Below are 20,312 nucleotides of genomic sequence, written 5' to 3' on the forward strand. Positions count from 1 at the left end.
GCCACCTGGAGTCACCTTGTCAGAAGAAGAATACATATATGGGGTCGGCATATTACAGCAAGTCATATTTATGACCGTGATGCTTTAGAAAATGTTGAAAAAATACATATAAAAGCTGTCAGTTTGTACCTCCCACATCATTCTCGCTTCTCAGGGTGATTGAATTGTTCCATTCAAGAATTGTTTTCATATTGAATATAATGCAAGATTATTGCGTGCAGGAAACTTTTCAAACATAATGCTGCAATTACTATTACATGTATTCTTTGGACTTTTTGTGCTAATGAGTACTTGATTATAATAATTTCAGTGATTACATGTGCCAATTGTTTTGGCTGTTCCATTCTTTACTTCCCTAATTACCGGAGGCACATGCTAGTAAGGAGTGGAACTTTGTGTCTTCAACTTGGAGCACAACCCCCACCCCTCTCAATTGTAATAACTGAGATATTACTGAAAACTAATAAAGAAGTGACTACTTTGAGGTCTCTGCCACCGGGACACAAAAGAAAGGTGTGAAATTTATAGCATACCTAATGACAGCTGCTCCCTTTCCAAGATCATATCGATAGTCCAGATGTCCATCATGTAAGGCCAAAGATACAAAGTCCCCTTTGCCATCTGTTTTCTGTCCGTTGTAAAATAGAAGACCATTGGGGTTGTTGGCAAGAAAGATGACTTCCATGGCAAGTTTGTCACTGAGCGAAAGACAGAATCCATTCAAAAAATTATTTTTTTATATCTACTGACATCTCAATACTTTCTTCATATTACAAACAAACTTAGGACAATTTTTTTTTTCTCAGTAAAAATAATCCTTATAATAAGCTGATCACAGGATGGTCTTCTGGGACCACCAAAGATCAGCTGTGATCTGTGAGGGAATCAAGCTGTAAATTCTCCTGCAGTGCCGCTGAAATTACCGTAGTGGGCTGCCCACTTAATTAAAAGAGTTGTCCGGCCCAGAAGTCAACAACCTCAATGGTGGTAACCTGTGGCCAATTTAAAAAAGAAACATAAAATAACAAACAATCCACCATTCCTGCGCCACTGTTGGAGCAGAAGTGGCTTGATCTCGTGACCACTGTAGCCAATCATTGGCCTCAGCAGTCTCATATGCTAGAATGGCATAAATGCTAAAGATGTGCTAATGATGTGTCGTTCTAGCACATGTAACTGCTGAGGCCAATCACTGGTCCCAGCAGTCCTGATGGATGCCATGTTCTGCTCTAGCTAATAAGCAAGGTTCCTGAATAGAGGGCTCCATCAGTATTTCTTAATAGGGTATATGAAAATTGGTATTCTAAACCAGACAACACATATTACTGCTAAATTTGTACTGATGGCTTCCAACACTGTCTCTGGCTAAGGAGTTCCTTATTTTCTTCTAATGGTCAGGTTTTTCTCTCAATTTTAAGCTCTAAAAATCTAATTTAACATTATATAAGACCCATAACATTCAGAAGAATCCCCTGATCAACCTGTGATGTAGTTGAGGAACCTGTCATAACAGAGCTCTGGTATGACACTGGTTAACTTTCAGATATGTTCTTTTTTAACTTAGCTTATGAAGTTAACTTGATTTATGATGACCAGTCCTAAGAGCGAATAAAAAGCTGCAGGGCACTTACGTTATATCCGTGGCAAATGTCTGGAGCCCCTTCAGTTCCAAATAGGAGTAGCCATTAAAATGAGGTAGGAAAGGTAAATTTAGATCCTGGTCGCTGACTGTAAAAAAAACAAAAACAAAGATAGGCATAAAATAAGCACAGCTGCCTTTCACAATTGGTCTAATATCTTCTGGTGTAACCTGCTGCTTTACCATATGATGAGACTTCAAGTGGTATATTCAGGAATGAGTAACTGGTTGGCTGCCTTCCAAGCTTTGCAGGGTGCTTCTCTACCAAGTCTTACATGTTCAGTGTTTGTGCCATCAAGAGGTGTGCTATTGAACTTGACAGTCTCACTAATCCAGTGTGATTATTCCCTTAGTGACCACCAATACGCCTTTAGCTAAACAGCTGGCTTTAATCAATCATTACATGTACCCAAAATGGTGCATTAAAAACTATAACTTGCAAAAAATAAAACCTCATACAAGTACATTGACGAAAAAACTAAAATGTTATAGCTCTTGGAATGCGATAAAAAAAAATGTGCGTGGTCACTAAGGGGTTATTCTCTACCTCTTACTCAGTAACATTATTTACCCATTCAAAGCCAAGCAGGATAACATTCATGCCATTAAATTAACATAAAGTTAAAGGGGTTGTCTCACCTCATCAAGCTAAATGTATTATGTCTATAATATATTAGTATATAATATACTAATATATGTTTGTTTTTAATGATGGCTGTGGTCCCCTGCATCTTCAAATTTCCTTTTTATACACTGCTTGTCTCTAGTGGTTATGGCCCCTAATGCAACGCTGGCGCACAACAAGAGTATAAGCCAGTCTTTCTGGTGGCCTGAATCACAGGAGCGAGAGTGCAAAGGCCTGGACGCGCACATTATCTCTAGTCCTCGACCACCACTCTATCTTCTATGGCAGTTGCTCCCATCCCCAGCCACCTCATTTCAACTATGGCTGCTTGTATAGAACACCTCCAGGACATGTTCTACAGCCCTGGAGATGTTCTATACATCTATGAGAAGATGGACAGCTAGCAAAGAGATTCCGGCAGCCATTTATGATTGGTTGTCTGCACAGCGCCCACTCAGCCATAGCTGCTAGTGATTCCCATATACTAGCAGCCTTGGAAGCACGCATGCACAGTTGCTTGCCTGTGCCATCACTCCCAATAAGAGGCACTGCCCACATTTTAGCTTAGAAAGTGTGCTGGAAGCAATGCAACACTAAAATCAGGAGGTGAGACTATCCCTTTAAGCCCTATATCAATATTACTGCTAATTCTCCAACTAAGAAATAGATCCACAAATGATTCATATACACTCCTGAACATTTAAATTACAACACCAAGAAGTAAAAGCCATACGATTATGCAAATCAAGTAAGTAGCAGGTGTCGCCAAGATCTGCAAATGATCAAATTTTCAAGCACCTAGCTACAGGAGGCAGCTAGCGGCACCTGGGAGGGGCATACAAGCTGCATGAAACTTAAAAAAATCGGATCAGGTCATGTGGGACGCCTCCTGTTCGTCAATGTGCCAGTTATCGCCAGTTGCCACAAACTGGGATGGACAGAGGGGGTCATTTACTAACCAGAAATATGCCTATATTAGACATATTTCTGGCACAGATTGCGGTGCAAAGGTCCTTTGCGCTGTAATCTGCGACTTTTCAGCACTCACACCAGGTTAACAAAACGTCATGGTCACGGTGGGAAGGGGATGGGCCGGAAGGCCCGTCTCATTATCCATTTTCTATGCCTGGTTTAGACACAAATGTGAACCTCTGCATAGACGGATCATCTTATTAGAAGAATGGTTCGTAACGATCTACTCTGTACTGTAAGTGAAATTGAACGTCACCTCCCAATAGTAGGGCGGAAAACAGTGTCTACACAAACCATCAGAAGATGTCTGCATGACATTGGGCTGCAAGTCAGATGTCCAGCTAAAGGTGTTCCATTGGCCTCACGCCACCGCTTAAAGGATATCATGATACAAAGCAAGACAGCAATGAAGGCTGGACTTGAGGTCTATTCCTGCTTTTGTCTCGGATGCAAGATGCAATGGAGACCATGTGGGCAACACTATGAAGAGGCCTTCACAAAGGAACATCACACTGGTCCTACTCCGGGGAATATGGAGTTAGGTGGCATAACATACAGTAGTCTGACCCCTCTAGTCTTCATTTCAGGTACAGTAACAGCTTGGTGTTACATTGATTTGGTTGTGGAACCAGTAGCACAGAAATTTCTCCAAAGTGTTCCAGGAGCCGTTTTTTTAAAAGGAAAATGCTAGGCCACATGTAGCTTGTGATACTGTGAGCTGCCTAAATGTACTACCATGATCTGCAGCATCTCTGGAGTTGTCTCGAATCAAGCACATCTGGGAGGTCATTGGTTAGCAATTACAAGGGGAGCTGCCAGCAGCGGATCTTGATGACTTGTATGCAGAACAGTGACAATTCCTCCCAACCATAAATAACCTCATTGATAGCATGCCAAGGCGAGTAAGGCTACTTTCACACTAGCGTTAATACTTTCCGGTATTGAGATCCATCGTAGGGTCTCAATACCGGAAAAAAAACGCTTCAGTTTTGTTCCCATTCATTGTCAATGGCGACAAAACGTTACGTAACTGAACAGAACGGAATGCTGCAAAATGCATTCTGTTCCGTCCTCAAACCGGAGAGCAAACCACAGCCTGCTGCAATTTGCTTTCTGTCCTGGGATGCGGAGCAAAACGTATCCGTCATGACCCACAAGGCAAGTAAATGCATTTCTCTGGCACAATAGCAAACGGATCTGTCCCGCATTGACTTTCAATGGAGTTCATGACTGATCCAGCAAAAACGCTAGTGTGAAAGTAGCCTAAGTGCCTGTATTTCTGCATGTAATGCTCGCATTTGATATTGAATAATTTGAGATATTTTTTATGTTTTGATTCCATTTTTCCATGATTTGCATATCATTATCTACAGATTCTGTACTTTCCCAAATTCCACGACAATTCTTTCTTGGTGTTGCAATTTCAGCGTTAAGGAGTGTATGAAACCTACTTGCACTAAGATTATAACTGTATAACTTACCCTTTTCACAGAATTCTCCCTCTCTCCCCATTGGGCATTCACACTTGGCTCCACCTTCTGGCAATACCAGACAAATTGCTGACACGTGGCAGGGATTAGGGTCACAGGGGTTTCGTTCATCTGCACATGTAGGTCCTGAAACCACAGAAATCATTAACCAATAATTTGAGATGGGTTTTATACTAAAGCCAGCCGTACACATAAAATGAAGATGATCACTCGTTCATGGGATCATTCATGCTAATGTTCTTGCTAGCATCACAGACGACTAAACTGGCCACACAGTGTGTCAGTTTTTTTTAAGAAAGTGGCAAATGATTAGTAGAATTTGGCTGATCATTCCATACATATATTTTGGCAAAGCATAGGCAAAATTTTCCAACTTTATGATAACTACAGCTGTCATCCCAATGCTTCCAATAACGTATAGTTTTCACTGTTATTTGGCAACTGTCCAGAAAAGGATGACTAGACAGTAAAATACACAAAAACACCAGCTCCTTCCTCCAGCTGAGGGTGGAGATATATGCTCTCACTTGGTATGAAAATACTTTCACCCATGAACAATCATCCTAAAAGTGTGAGCAAGTTAGTCAATGAAATTGTAAGATGACTGATATTTTATACTGGGTTATATATGAGGTAATCTTTTAATTTTGTGAGCAGGCTTCTTTGGAGCATGCTAACATTTTAACAATCATCCTTACACTCATGCTATTCTAATTTCTATTACTGTATTTTTGGACTATAAGACGCACCAGACTATACAACGCACCTAGGATTTGAAGGAGCAAATAATTTTTTTTTTAACTTCAGACCTCAGAGCAGACCCCCAAAGCAGACCCACATTTTTCATCAGACCTCAGATCAGACCCTCATCAGACCCCCATTCTTCATCAGATCTCAGATCAGACCCCAAAATCAGACTCCCAAGCTCCACCAGCCTCAGATCAGACCACCCATCAGCCTCAGTTCAGACCCCCAGCCTCCATCAGCCTCAAACAAGACCCCATCAGACCATCCAGCCTCAGATTAGACCCCCCAGCCTCAGATCAGACCCCCAACCTCCATTAGCCTCAGATCAGACATGCCAGCCCCATTATACTCAGATCAGATCAGCCTCAGATTAGACCCCCCAGCCTCAGATCAGACCCCCATCAGTCCCTCAACCTCAATTAGCCTCAGATCAGACATGCCAGCTCCATTATACTCAGATCAGATCAGCCTCAGATTGGACCCCCAGTCTCAAAAAGTCTCAGATCACCTCCCCATCAAACCCCCCCAGCCCCCAAAAGACTTCAGATCAGATGTTAAAAAAATAAAATTCCCTCGCTTGCTCTGGCAGCGCTACAGATCTAGGACTCACCGCTCGCCGTACCACTTCTTCCGGGTCCCGCTGCGCATTATGTCCTAACGTCGCACAGCGTCAGTTCATAGTGCGCGCTCCTTTGTGCACTATGTGCTCACAATGTGTGTGGCCTGGACACAGTGCACAGCAGGAACCAGAAGAAGCGGTACAGCGCTGCCTTCTCCTCCCGTGCCTCCCGCATGCTAATGACCACTTCCATAATGGAAGCGGTCATTAGCATTCGGACTTTGCCCCCACTGCCACTTTGCCCCCACTTTTGCGGGAAAAAGTGCAAATTATTGTCCGAAAAATATGGTTGTTGCGTTAGCGTCCTTTCAGTGCTATTATGTATGATAACAGTAGATTACCTGTATACCCATGGAGGCACTGGCAGTGGAACATCCCTGCTTCTTTTACTTGGCACACAGCCCCATTGTGACAAGGGTTGGGTTGGCATGGGTTGTTCCCACATTCGCCCACGCCACTTCCATACAAGACATCAGCTCCATCCTCCTGTAAGGTGTACACTTGATTGTTCACATCTAGAATTCGGATGCAGCCCTTGAGGCCAGTTGACACAGAAGTCCTCTCTGCCACCCTACATGAAGAAGTAGAATTATATAAATGATGTGTCAGCATATGTTCCCTTTATTGACTGAGCAATAGAACATAGGATCCCTTGGCAGTCAAGGGGTTATGACATAAAATTCAACAATTCCAGGAACAGCCAGAAAAAATAGCAGAGCAATATTGGAAATTCAAATAGGCTTCCCAAATAGCCATGCAGCAGGGTGCATCATCTCAATCTTTGTGTGCCGAGTGCACTACTGCGGGCTGAAATACTTTATTATTCATATATCTGGAAGAGAAATAATCTCATAGCCTGCAGGCATTTTTCTTGCAGGCATCAGGTAGGTAGTGTGGTATAGTGCAGAAAATTTCATATTCTATACATTGATGAGCATGATTGGAGCTGCCATTGTGGTGACATCATCAAACCTGACAACTAAAACATCATTTACTGTAAATTCATTTGTCCTAAGGAAATGTTGTAGCTCCAGGTTTTTCACTTCTGTCACATTCAGAAGCAGATCTAGGGTGAGACATTGGCTCTGACACTTCATAATTTCTTGCATATTCTATACAGTTATTTGTAGAACTGTAAATCTAGAATTCCCTTCACAGAAGTAAAAATGCTATTATGGTAACACAGAGGCCTAGCGTGATTAGTGAAGTCGGTTGCTTTGGCATAAGATTATCTGGAACACTGCTATATGCTATCTCAGTCACCAGCCCATACGTACACATTCATCTGGTCTTCGGGAGCTCCTCCTATGAACAGGTCTGTATCTAGGTTCAGGCCATCTGTACCCGATGGACTCTCTCCATTCACATGAGCTTCTCCATCCACAGATAGCATGCCGCTACGCCGGTTACGGTTTACCACAAGTTGGTGCCATTTGCCAGGTTCCACAGGAACTTTGCTAGTTATTATTCCAGTTCCAGACCCAGTATTAAACCTGACAAAAAACACATAGACTGGGCTTAGACATGACATTATAATCAAGGACAGCATGAATTGTAAAGTATAGAAAACCAGGGCAATCACTGACTGTAATGAAGATAAAAGTAATATGAAATATAGTAGCAGTAAAATGTACTGTAGCATGATTTAGTGACATTTCCACAGAAAGTCCAAGCTGATGTCTCTCTGTTCTACTACTAATAATTATATGTTCTAAATGTCTTTCTACATGTGATCTTAGCCAAAAGGCTGAGAAGCGTCATTCTAACATACTGAATATATGAGAAGTAAGAGAAAATAGAATCAGTTGGGAAACAAATAGTTAATCCATTTACCTGAGCTCCACAAATCCATTCACCACCGCCAGAGAGATGAAATCCTTTCCTCGGGTCTGGCCATTGTACATGAGAAGACCGTTCTGCTCGGAGGAGCGGAACTCCATGGCTATGCGTACTGTGTGGTAGGCCTTCATCATCTTAAATGCCAGGTAAGACTTGCCCCCAAATCCAGGGATGAAATAATGAATATCTGTAATACAAATGTGGTTTATGTATTTGCATTAGGTCTACATGGAAGGCAATTTGGTGGCTTGCCCACAATGGACATTATTCACCTATTCATATGATCATTGATAAATGTCTGATCTTTGATGGCATTCTTTACTGAAACCCCCACAATTACTAGAATGGTGGTTCCATGCTGTATGCCTGAATAAGGAGTAGACTGAATGGAGTGTTGGTCATTTCAAAGTCGATGGCATTGAAGAAAACATTCGAATACATGAATTTCTGTTTCCATTGCTGTGGCAGGATACGTGTGTGACCACAGCACTATCCAAACTCCTCCCAAAAAGGGGTCTTGACCGTTCTAGTGACTGTGGGGAGTTCCAGTCATGCGGATAGGGGAAAAATGTCCATTGTGGGAAAAACCCTTTAATATAATCTTGACATGATCAGAACCAATTAATTGTGGTGGGATCTGCTAGCAACAACAATGTTTATCCATGGTGTGTGTCATACATAACCAACACTGGTAAAACCCCTGAATCAACAACATTTTTGGCATGTTTAAAGAAGATTTATAAACTATGCAACTGGTAGATTGTAATACTGTCAGTAATTCTGAACTGGGACTAGGATGACAATTTCCCATTGTATTATTATTGAATTATTGCTAAAGTTTATAAGCAAAGATTTGCGAAAAAATATGAAAACATTTACCTCATTTGGATTTTAATAAAGCTGCCCATAATACATCCCTCATATCCTTTACGATGGCTGTAATCTCACTATGGAAATCTCATAATATTAAAGCATTGTTTGTGAGAGGCTTCAGAAAAGCTGTGAATATTACAAAACTTGTAGACCTTTTAGCCGTAGTTTTTTGTATTATGATTTGCATTATTTTGTAATATCAGGTTCCCTTCATAGATCTAATTTAAGATATTTGCATATAATAGTAAGCCTTATACTATATCAGTTGTCTGCATTGATGTCCATTTGTGCATTTCATATTTACTAGATTCTGTTAAGTATGGATGTGTTACTTATTTTGAGTGGGTACTCCAATCTCATAATTGCATGGCATGTACTAGAATAAGCCATAACATTATAATCGGTCTGGTTTTGAACATTGGGGACCCTTGTTAATCACAAAAACCATGGTACCAAGGTCCTTGTGGCTAACTACCTGCACAGTGCCACCACTGTATATCCACTGTGAAGGGAACTTTAACCTTACTCTATTCAAGTAAACCCACTGAACAGTAACAGATGGTATATACTAGTCATATGCTTACTTTTTTCACAAACAGCTCCACCCTTTCCCGCTGGGCAGTTGCAAGTAAACTCTTTTCCATCATCCTCGCAGGTGCCACCATGCATGCAGGGATGTGAATCACAGGGTCGTGTTGGTTTCTTAGCAGGTGCAGGACCACGGGATGGCTTCCGCCTTGGTGAAGAAGGGGCTGTGGTCATTGGCCTCTTGGTGGTAGTAGCTGGTCTTCTTGTAGTCATTCTCACTGTAGTGGCTGGATGTTGGATGAGCGGCACCGGAGTGGTATTCACGGTTGTTGATCTTTTAGGTGTTGAAGTGCCCATGGTTGTGGTTGCCAGAACTGGCATGGTGGTTGTTGCGGTGCTGGTAGTTGCCATGGTGCTGGTAGTTGCTGCTGTTGTTGTAGTAGTTGTGACCATAACAGGAACCCAGTCTAAGTAGAAGAAATTCATAATTAGACATCAATACTATAGTTGATCAATACAGATGGATTCCAGTAGACATGGCTCATTGACAAGCTAGTGAGAGGTGGTTTTCAAAACCATGACTCTTGCTTAGTAGGAATTTTCTGCTGAGATCTTTATTGGTTCATTACATGAACAGTAGGAATAATAAACTGATTAATGTGTTAGCGATTTAAAATATAGTTTCATAAAATTGCCATAAAATGTTCTTTTTTTTTTATTAACCCAAGTACCAGTATCCAGGAAAAAGTTAGAAAACACCCATATATGTATAACGCATATAATCTACATATTACCATTATGTATTAGATCAAGGTTCATGCCTAGACTTATGTTACCCTACCCTCCATCATTAAACTGCAACAGAGGCCATTGTTCGTGCTTTAAAATTCTCTGGTGTGCTATTGGTTTGGCTGTAGTGTCCACTTTAGGGCAAGTAAAGGGATACTACACACCTGCTTGTCAGTTTGCAATCAAGAAATTGTGAATATCATGGTAAATCTATTAATCTATTTATTGCAGAGAAATATTACCCTCTCTTGAAGCAGTGGAGACCTCATAAGCCAGAGTCCCACCTGAAAATTTGCCAGCTATTACAAGATGTTATATCTGCATTGTCATGTCCATCACAAAATGGGTTAATGAGAACAGAAGAGGACTGTTCTATTTGCTGCAAATCATACAGTAGTGTGGCCAATCTGTTGACTCGGTGTGCCCTTATTTCTCTGGACACCATAGCTTGACCTTTCCATAGGAAAGTATTTCTGCCAGAACCGGCCAACATCTTATCAGTGAGATTAATGTCTTTATATCCATTCATTTGTTCGAGCCCAGGGCCAAAACATCATGTCTCCAAAGTGCAAATATTGGCATTTCAACATTACGACAGTTCTTGAATTGAGAATAAAGCAGAACCATGTACCAGGGATCTCACCAAAGTCCAAGAACTTCATGTTCTCCTGAACTGGGGTCTTTACAGTTATCGCCTTCCTCTTGGTGTTCTTGAGTCTTGTCAGTAAAGCTTTCTGCACATCCAAGGCAGTTAGGCTCGTAGCTAAATCAGAAAAGAGAAATCAATGAGTCCCAACTGACATTAAACATCAGAGTGCTCTCCCAATTACCTCATAAACATGCACCAGATGCCCAGCACAATTTGAGAACATACTGTAATACTGCAGTTGTGGTGGAACTGCTCTCTGAGGACTATCAGTGCCATGCAGGAGAAATTAGAAGAAGGCAACATTACATACAGTATCTTCTCTTGTAGAACAGGCTTATTTATTTTACAGGCAAAATCATCTCTTTATACCCTAAGGAAACCAAGATATACAAAATGTTTATATGATAGGTCTTCTGGCCTTGCGATCCACATTCATTAGTTGATGCAATAGGACATTGTACAGATGTCACAATCTAAATTACTAGGTGACATATTCTCTTTAATTAATTGCCGGGATGAGAGTAGTCAGTGGTTGATGACCCCTTGATGTCCAGACACTCCTCTGTGACATCAGAAAGGGCACGTCTGGCTCAGTTAGTGTGCAGAGAGTGACAGTGGACAGCAGAGCTATGGATCATACAAGCACGATATTGAATTTTTAGAGGCTGTAAGTAGCTAAACACATTCTGAAAACATCAACATTTTTGGATACTTTACAATTTGGCTACTCTAAAATGTGTGCACTTGCTGACAATGGAAACTCTGTTTAGCTGCTATATATATTATCCACATCTATCTGTGTGTGTAGGACATTTATGGATGAAAGCAAAAGGTAATATTAGGGTTTCCAAAAATGATGCTGCCATTTTACATAAACATGTCTCAAAATGACACTGAAAAAGACTTGGCAGCATTGCTAATTACTTACATTGGTGGGAACTGTGGCTCAACACTACTGATTTACAGCTCAGACCGTGTGCTAATATGTCTGACTGGCAGAGTATGTCAGGAGCTAGAGATCAAGAATAATTGGAGTACCACAGATTGCCTAAACCTGCCACCGTTTATAGATGTGCAATATAAAAATCTATGCACACGCTTCCTACTCTTGTCAGGAATACCTGATCTCTGTCTCGTATTGGAGTGGCGCATAGCATGAATATATACAAGAGATGTATGAATAATGCAAAAAGATTATACACTGGATTTAAATATAATAAAACAATGTGGCTTTGGATTAATGTAGATAAAACACAGCAGGCAACATAATTATCCTCACAGCATGGTTCACTGTCCATCTAAATTAACAAACCTGGATCAAAATGTGCCTCCACTATAGCTCTGATGGAGTTACTTGGTCCCAAGTCTCGCACACGGATACTTCTGAAGTCCCTCTTCACTTCAGAATTTCGGAGAAGATTATCCAACTAGAAGAAGGAGATGGAGACAAGAGTGTCATTAATTGAGCAAGAAGACAAGATGCGTGAACGTATGTGAAGTGAGAAATGGTCAGTGAATTCCAAGTGCTGCTAGAAAGAATCCACTGAGGATTGTAAGAGTAGTAGTTTTCTACGGAGACTTATTTAGCTACCACACGCGGTATGTTCCTTCCTTGACCTGTGCTCAGAAAACAGAATTACAAATAGGATATTTTCAGAAGCAGGTATCATTTCCTTAAAATGCTCCCTGCCTCCCTGCTATGGGAACAAGAAACAAATTGAATACAATTCAGTTCTTTCTCCTTTGGCACTGAGAAAATTGCAAAAACACCCCCAAAATAAGTCAGGCATTAACTAATGTGCCATTTCTCCTGCCATCTTTCTCTGATGTTCTCGACATTACAGTCCTGCTACCTGTCAGTAGGCAGAGATGGTAGACGTTAGTTTTTGGACTGAAAATGGCAATTACTGTAGTTTACAGTAAAGACAAGAAAATAGTTATACATGTACTGTACATACATGAACACACACAAGCATTGGGTTTTATTGAAGGGAGTCATCTCCCAAATCAGTTCCAAAGTAAGAATACCACCATGTAAGGTAGGTGACCCAAAATATAACCATACCTTTCTTCTGAAAATCCAGTCCTCTCATCCTGAGAAATGTTTCTTTTTATTTTTCATGTACATAACCTAAATACGATTATCATTGAATGCATTTGTTGCATTTGGCTTTCCCAGCGTCATCAGTACCAGCTCTGAAATCTCAGAAAATGTCCATCAAACAAAGGGGACAGGTGCTGGGGGTTGTTATGGCATAATAATGTTGTTAGCCCAAGCATGCTGCACCCAAAACCTTATTTGCATAAAACTAAAAAGAAGCATTTCTCAGAATTAGAGCAGTAGATAGTCACAAGAAAGGTATGGTTATGTTTTGGGGCACCTAAACTCCATGGTGGTATACTCATTTTGAAACAGATTTTGGAGGTGACAGACTCCCTTTAAAATCAAACCCTAAGGTTACTTTATTTTCTGCCATAAGGCAAGCACGTATGTATAGAAGCTACTGGTTGGTTATAACGTATGCAGATGCCCCCTCTCCAGGTATTATTAACAAGCAAGGAGGTGGGAATGGCTCTAATAGGCATATAAAAGGGAGGATAAAACACACCAGGTACTGTCCTAAGTGGCAAAACCGTGCGCCATTATGGATCCTCCTTTCTTCTATATTTGTCAATGCCATAAGAATTCATAAGGCATCAATAAAAGGTTTGTATCATTTCGACTTCAACGCTACTTTATTACTGTGATCCAAATTCTTAAAGGCTATATACACCTTTAGTGGCAATTTTTTTTTAATTACTGCATTGTACTCATTTTGAGCTAAAATAATTTTTTTCAATTGGTCTTTATTAAAAAATATTGAGCCGTCTTCCCTGCACAGCTTTGATTTTATCTAGTAGCAGGATCTGAATTGTCTCTCTGATGGGAGGAACAAGTAAGTGTGTGTATGTGTTTTTTTATGGCCCACATGTTAGGACCATAAGGATTTTCAGCTCCTGGGCAACCCCTTTAAACAAACGAACATAATGCAAGATACATAGCAACCTGCAAAGTGTGCTTAGAATTCTGAGGATTTTGACCCAATAATGCCAAAGCACAAGTAGTTCTTAAAGGTGTTGGTCACTATCTGGCTACAGTTGACCAATGTGTATGTAAGATGACAATATGACACTTAGTAATAGAGCCTATGTTGATATTCTGTACCATTTGCCCTTGTCGGGCAAATCTTCTGTGCTATCCGAATAGAGGTCCTATCCATAAAATGGCTGCTGATCAGACACATCACTCAGTCTTCTCCATTCAAAGCAACTGCACCTGCACTAAACTCCCAACAGTGTTGATGACAGGTGCAATATATTTGAATGGAGAAGACTTGAGTGATTTTACTGGTCAAATGACCCTGGATCAGCAACCATTTTATAGACAGGATCTCCGTGTGGACAGAGCAAAAGACTTGGCCAATGAGGGAGAATACCTTATGAAATATAGAAAACTGAGCAGAATATCGACAAATGCTATAGTTTTAAATGCCAAATAGCCAGTTCACAAACACATTGATGAATAGTAGCCAAATAGTGGCCAACTCCTTTAACAAATTACATTTTACTAAGTTATAGCCACAAAGAAAGCAGTGAGAGCATAAGATAGGATCCTGCATGACAAAACAGAAATCTTCAAAAAGATAGGCTGTTCCCTCATTAAGCTGAATTAGTATCGTTCACTTATCTTTGTCATCTATGCACATTATGAGATAAAATATTAATAAAGTTCATTACATGCAGCCTACCCTTTCATCTCATGACATCAGGGATGAGATTGTACTAACTGTTCGTATAATAGCTTCTCTGGGATGTATATGTGATGCAATGGGAAACCACATAAAAAGTTGATTATAACTAGTAGCCATATAGAAAAGCAAAATGTCACAGTGTGTCCACAGTGTGTGATTCTGCAGCCATAAGCCAATTACCAGTATACGGCTCTGCCATCTATGTTTTCTATGGTCATTGACCATGTGTATATGTATTGGTTGTTTAGCATTATTAGAGACTGAAATGGGGGTTATATATTGGCTCTGATGCTGTGTTCATGCACAGATGCTCAGTTTATCCATCATATCGATGAATTTGTAATATTCCCTCATAAAGCTAAACTAGTGGGTCCAAATACACTAAATAATAGTTCATTGGGATGAACATGGGGAACCCAAAACCAAGTACGACGTAGTTGCCTACTGGTCAGGTTCTTTTATGCAGTTTTTAAAGCCAAAGTTAATCAGGAGTTGATCATAAACAGACAGAAAGTATTGAAGATAGAAACTACTTCTCTACCTTTTTTTAAGAATCCACTCCGGGTTTATAATTTACATACACATGGTGCTTAAAGGGGTTGGCCACTCTCTGGCTACTGTTGACCTATGTGTATGTAAGATGACTACTGTACATGGCACCAACTAATATAACCTTTCTTAATATTCGGTGCCGTTTGCTATATTTCATTGTTGGGTAAGTCTTCTGTGCTGTCTGTATAGCGATCCTGTCCATAAGATGGCCGCTGATCAAGGGTCATGTGACCAGACACATCACTTTAGGTGCATTTACACACTCAGAGAAGCCAATTGTTGGCTGTTCGTTAAGTGGAGGTCCTCCACTGTATGAGGATGGGTGATCGCTGCTGCTATCGCTCATCCCCATACAAAATCATTGTTCCTGGACAACAGAGTGCAGTTTAGACCACATGATCTACTACCAGGGACTGATGATTAAAGTGTCCACACCAACTTTCACCAAATTAACGCGTGTTTAGCTTGTTCATCGGGTGATCTGCGGCACCTTTAGATGGGCAGATTATCAGGAATGAGTGTTCATTGTAACGTTCGCTCCCAATAATCGTCCCGATACTTGGGACATGTAAATCCACCTTTAGTCTCCTCCATTGATACACACTGTATGTGAGGAGGCTCAGTGATTTGCCTGGTCACACGAACCTCTATCAGCAGCCATTGTATAAACACTTTGTGGACAGCACAAAAGACCTGACCAAAAAGGTGCATACGTTGTAAGATATAGAAATGGAGCTCTCTCAAGGACCAGGGCTCAGGTGTGACTGCTACCTCTGTACTCCTTTATCTATGCCACTTGGTCCATTCCCCAAATCTGCGGTTTAGTGTATGCATCCACAATTTTACAAGTAGCATCCTCCTAATGTAGCGCTGTCAGCTATTTGTGGAGGATTCCACTCCAAGACCCCAAATGTAAGGCATCTTTCACTTTGCTGCTTATATCCATTGGGTAAAATTCATATGCACGAGGCACTACTGTCGTGCATCTTTTCATAGTCAACATTATCATTAGCCAACAGAAGAGTCTGCTTCTGCTGTTTATAATTGACGACGGGTGCGCTTTAAATTTCATACCGCAAAACGATATTGAAATTAACTTTAGAAATACCGAAAGGGCACAGCATTTCTTTGAGATTAGCAGAATGCCCTGCTATCACGATAGTTAGTAGCTCACCTCCTGTTCCTTTTCTTAGACCCGTTTAGAAATGCATGAGACATTTAATCCACAAATGGAATCTGGCTGCTGACAGCTGCGGTGTGTGAGAAGAGACACCAGTGTGACCCTGCCGATGCTGTCCGCTCAATAGACTCGGCTGCCTCGCGTGCCATCCATCCCAATAAATTTTATGTACAATAAATTGATTTGGATATACATAAAAGAGGAATCCGATAAAAAAAAGCTCACACCAGCCTCTACTCTAGCGGAAAAATAAATGGCACAGTCATTGTGCTCCTGCGAATTTATGAATGTTAAGGTCATTTTCATGTGAAAGATAAAATCACATTACTTGACAAGAGCCCGGAATTAGGGTTGCATAGGAACATGACACTTTTGCTGTTCCGAGATGCCAAATGCCCTTTAAGTCAATCTCTTGGTAGATACAAGAGATAATGTTGAAAATGAAATTATGAAAAGGACGTAAACCAGTGGAATACCACTCTAATGAATGCATTTCAAGTTCATTAATTCTCCAGTTATGCTGGTTTCTGTGGAAACAAAATATTAATACACAAAGGATATTTCTTGATGATCCTTTAATAAACTCCCTTCTGTTTTACAATATGGAACACTCTGTGTTATATAAGGGAGGTAAAAAGAAAAAAAAATGTCAATACAGGGTTAACATGATAGGTTGTTATATAAACTCTCTGTATTATAGGACTGACCATGCTTCTTTTTACAATTCAAGAGGTTGGCCAGTTTGGACATCTCATGTAATTTTTATAGATCCTCTGATCATTTGGGATTTCTTGAAATTTGTTTGCGTCTGATTCGTCAAATAAAAAAAATTTAAAAAAATTTGATTGGGGGGGGTGGCGGTCTGGCGTCTACCCACATCAAATATGTTCCAATTCCAATTGCTCTGAAAAAAAATTCTGAAAAGAATTAGAGAATAAGGGTCCATTCACACATCCGCAATGTGTTTTACGGATCCACAGATTCGTGGATCCGCAAAACACGGACAGCGGCAATGTGCGTTCCACATTTTGCGGACTGCACATTGCCCGCACTAATAGAATATGCCTATTCTTGTCCGCAATTGCGGACAACAATAGGACATGTTCTATTTTTTTCGGGATCGGAATTGCGGACCCGTGTCCGGGCAGCACATCGTCCCATAGAAATGAATGGGTCTGCAATTCCGTTCCGCAAAATGCGGAACGAAATTGCGGACATGTGAATGGACCCTAAATATGAGTCCTAGAAGACGAAAGGGATAAAAAAAAACGATAGAGAGACCAACACATAATACTCCTCTGGACTAGAGACATACTATTCAGTTCTCCTTCCAAAAGGACAAATACTGAGTGTCCCCACATTACACTTTTCTGATGAGATGTGCAAGTCCCCAGTGCTGGTGCATTAATCCCATAGTGAAGCAAATCAAGCAGCCCAGACACATTTCATTCATTCATCTCTTCTAAAATATAGAAATATATACCGGTATATCTTTTCTCTCTCTAGACAGTGGAGAAAGAAATTGTATGGCATAGGCTATATGTGGGGGTCAATTTTAATGCAGGGCAGGAAGGGGTTAATGAAAGCTAACTGCAGTGCATCCTGTGAGATGGAGGTGCTTGACTGTCTCATGTGAGCTGCTGCCCACCAAAAGAAAGGAAAGAAAGACCTCCAAAGGCAGATATGGGAGTTTAAAAAGTGTGTTAAATTCATAGGGATAACCATTTTAAAGGGATTTTCAGAACTTACCTATTGACAGCCTGTCCTTAGGATAGGTCATCAATATCGGATTGGTGGGGCCAGACTCTCTGCACCCCCGTGGATCAGCTGTTTTTACGAGGTGCTGGGCGCTGGAACTAGACACTGGAAAAACACAGTTCGGTACACTGTGTAGTGGCCATGCCTGGTTACCGCCGTGCTGCTTCCATTCATGTCTGCCGATCAGTTGATTTTGTAGGTCCAGCTTCTAGACCTCTGACAACCATTTATAATTGTTGTGGGAGAATTAGTTCAGATACTGAAGGGGGGATGTAGTAGTATAAGGCCTCATGCACACGAATGTATTTGGTTTCCGTGTCCGTTCCGTTTTTTTTTGCGGATAGGATGTGGACCCATTCATTTCAACGGGTCCGCAAAAAATGTGGACAGCACACCGTGTGCTAACCGCATCCGTATGTCTGTTCCGTAGCCCCACAAAAAAAATAGAAGATGTACTATTCTTGTCCGTTTTAGGCATTGTTACAAAGGATCCACAAAAAAAAACGGATGGCATACGGATGCCATCCGTAGTTTTTTTTGCGGATCCGCAATTTGCGGACTGCAAAACACATACCGTCGTGTGCATGTAGCCTAAGCCGAACTTTCAGTTGCTGGGTAGCCCCCCATCCCCATTAAGTCCATACGCCATAATAGCACATTTGGACAGGGGTTGTCTTTATGTGAGACCTGCACAGTTTTAGGCATAGGAAATCAGATGCCTGGGGACACTGATGACAGAAACAAATTATTGATGTAGTTGATTACCAGATTTTATAATCTATATTTCCAAAGCACTAAACATGTATTCCGATAATATTTCAGGTTTAGTTACTACAATGGCAAAAATGGTCAGAACGGACATAGAATTTGCTGGCTGAACTGACCACTGTATGGAAATGCAGACATGTCTGTTTCTTCTAGGAAAATCAGTTATGGCAGTAATTGATATCTACACTGCACACACTGGATTATCAGAGCATGGCTGTGACAAATGGGAGGCAAAGTCAGAAGACATGATGAACTCTGACTCTCTGACAGTCATTAGTGAAAGGCAGCAGCTTCCACCCCTAAACACATTACTAGATGACATCGCCAGCTTAAATGCTTCTATGAGTTTATTCAGATATAATCTCAGTGGTTGGCTTTGTTTCTCAATCCTGTATTTTCCATCTTCTGTTTTAATCTCCCTCTTTCTAGTACGGATAACTACTGTAACACATTGGAAATCAATGCTGATGCTAATTCTCCCTGGAACTGATAACATACAGTATATCATGAGCTTATATAGTCCCTGAATGCAGCAAAGGATGTGGGAGTAGAACGAAAGAAAAATGTGGAAAGAACGAGATTAAGAACGGCTATAACAATGGCACTATGAGTTCTCTACTCTATATATTGATAAAAATGGAACTGTTGGGGGATGGGTTAACTCCTTGTGTACCACAGTAAAGTAAGAATGTGAACCCATGGAAGAGATATCATACCAACATACAAAGATGAACTGGTATAAGTGATGGGGTATTAACCTGAATGTCAAAAGGGTAGGCCACCTTTTGTTTTTTTTTGGCAAATCCCCCCTTATGGCCAGACCGGCACAAGGGAAGTAGGCTTCCATGCTACTCACTGCTGGATTACGGCTCCTTCACTCAGGTCTACCGCTGTAAACATCCGCTTTGATGCCACTGCAGCGGTCACCTGACCCTTTGCCTCACATGACCAATTGACATGACGCAAGGGGGTCAAGTCACTGGTGCAGCAGTAGGCATACAGAGGTGTAAATTCGAATGTTTACAGTGGGGGACCAGAGCCAGGCAGTCAAAGCCAAGCGAAGGATCTGGCATCCAGAGGCGAAGGGCAGGTAAGTATGCTTCCCTTTTGCAGGTCTGGCAGGTCTGGCCTCAAGGTGGATGAGACAAAAAAAAACCCTGCAAAAGGTGGCCACAGATGTAGCAGAACCTTTAAAGAGGACCTTTCACCTGGATATCTATAATCTAATTATTACACTACCATACAGTGCGTCTTGGCAATTTTTTTCTCTCTAAAGAACCCCCTGTTCGTCCCCTGTGGTCCCCGTATCTTTTGGCGCCTCATATGCTAATGAGGTGACTTGGTTATACTAGGCGTGGACTTGAAGTTCTCCTGGGCGCGGTTATCTTCTCCATGGCTGCGAGCGCATCCAATCAGAGCACCCTGATCCTAGCCAGGGAGAAGGAGCTCAAGTTCTCACAAGAATCTAGTCCTAGTAGACCCCAGAGTGTCAG

At 41.2% G+C, this 20,312-nt stretch overlaps 1 protein-coding gene across 3 annotated transcripts in view; it reads right to left on the minus strand.

The window, feature by feature from the left end:
• AGRN (agrin) overlaps positions 1–20,312 on the minus strand; it is a 524,915-nt gene that overhangs the window by 44,149 nt on the left and 460,454 nt on the right. For 2 of the 3 annotated variants that reach the window (XM_040427040.1, XM_040427053.1), the window contains 9 exons: positions 12,083–12,197; positions 10,753–10,884; positions 9,389–9,799; positions 7,926–8,118; positions 7,370–7,585; positions 6,434–6,663; positions 4,718–4,852; positions 1,632–1,728; positions 534–698 (listed from right to left, as the gene is read on the minus strand). In XM_040427040.1, coding sequence (XP_040282974.1) covers positions 534–698; positions 1,632–1,728; positions 4,718–4,852; positions 6,434–6,663; positions 7,370–7,585; positions 7,926–8,118; positions 9,389–9,799; positions 10,753–10,884; positions 12,083–12,197 — 1,694 coding nt within the window. The remainder of the gene's footprint in view (positions 1–533; positions 699–1,631; positions 1,729–4,717; positions 4,853–6,433; positions 6,664–7,369; positions 7,586–7,925; positions 8,119–9,388; positions 9,800–10,752; positions 10,885–12,082; positions 12,198–20,312) is intronic. The other variant, XM_040427048.1, reaches the window with a different exon arrangement.

This window comes from Bufo bufo, chromosome 1 (assembly GCF_905171765.1).
Source record: "Bufo bufo chromosome 1, aBufBuf1.1, whole genome shotgun sequence".
In the NCBI taxonomy this organism is placed as follows: domain Eukaryota; kingdom Metazoa; phylum Chordata; class Amphibia; order Anura; family Bufonidae; genus Bufo; species Bufo bufo.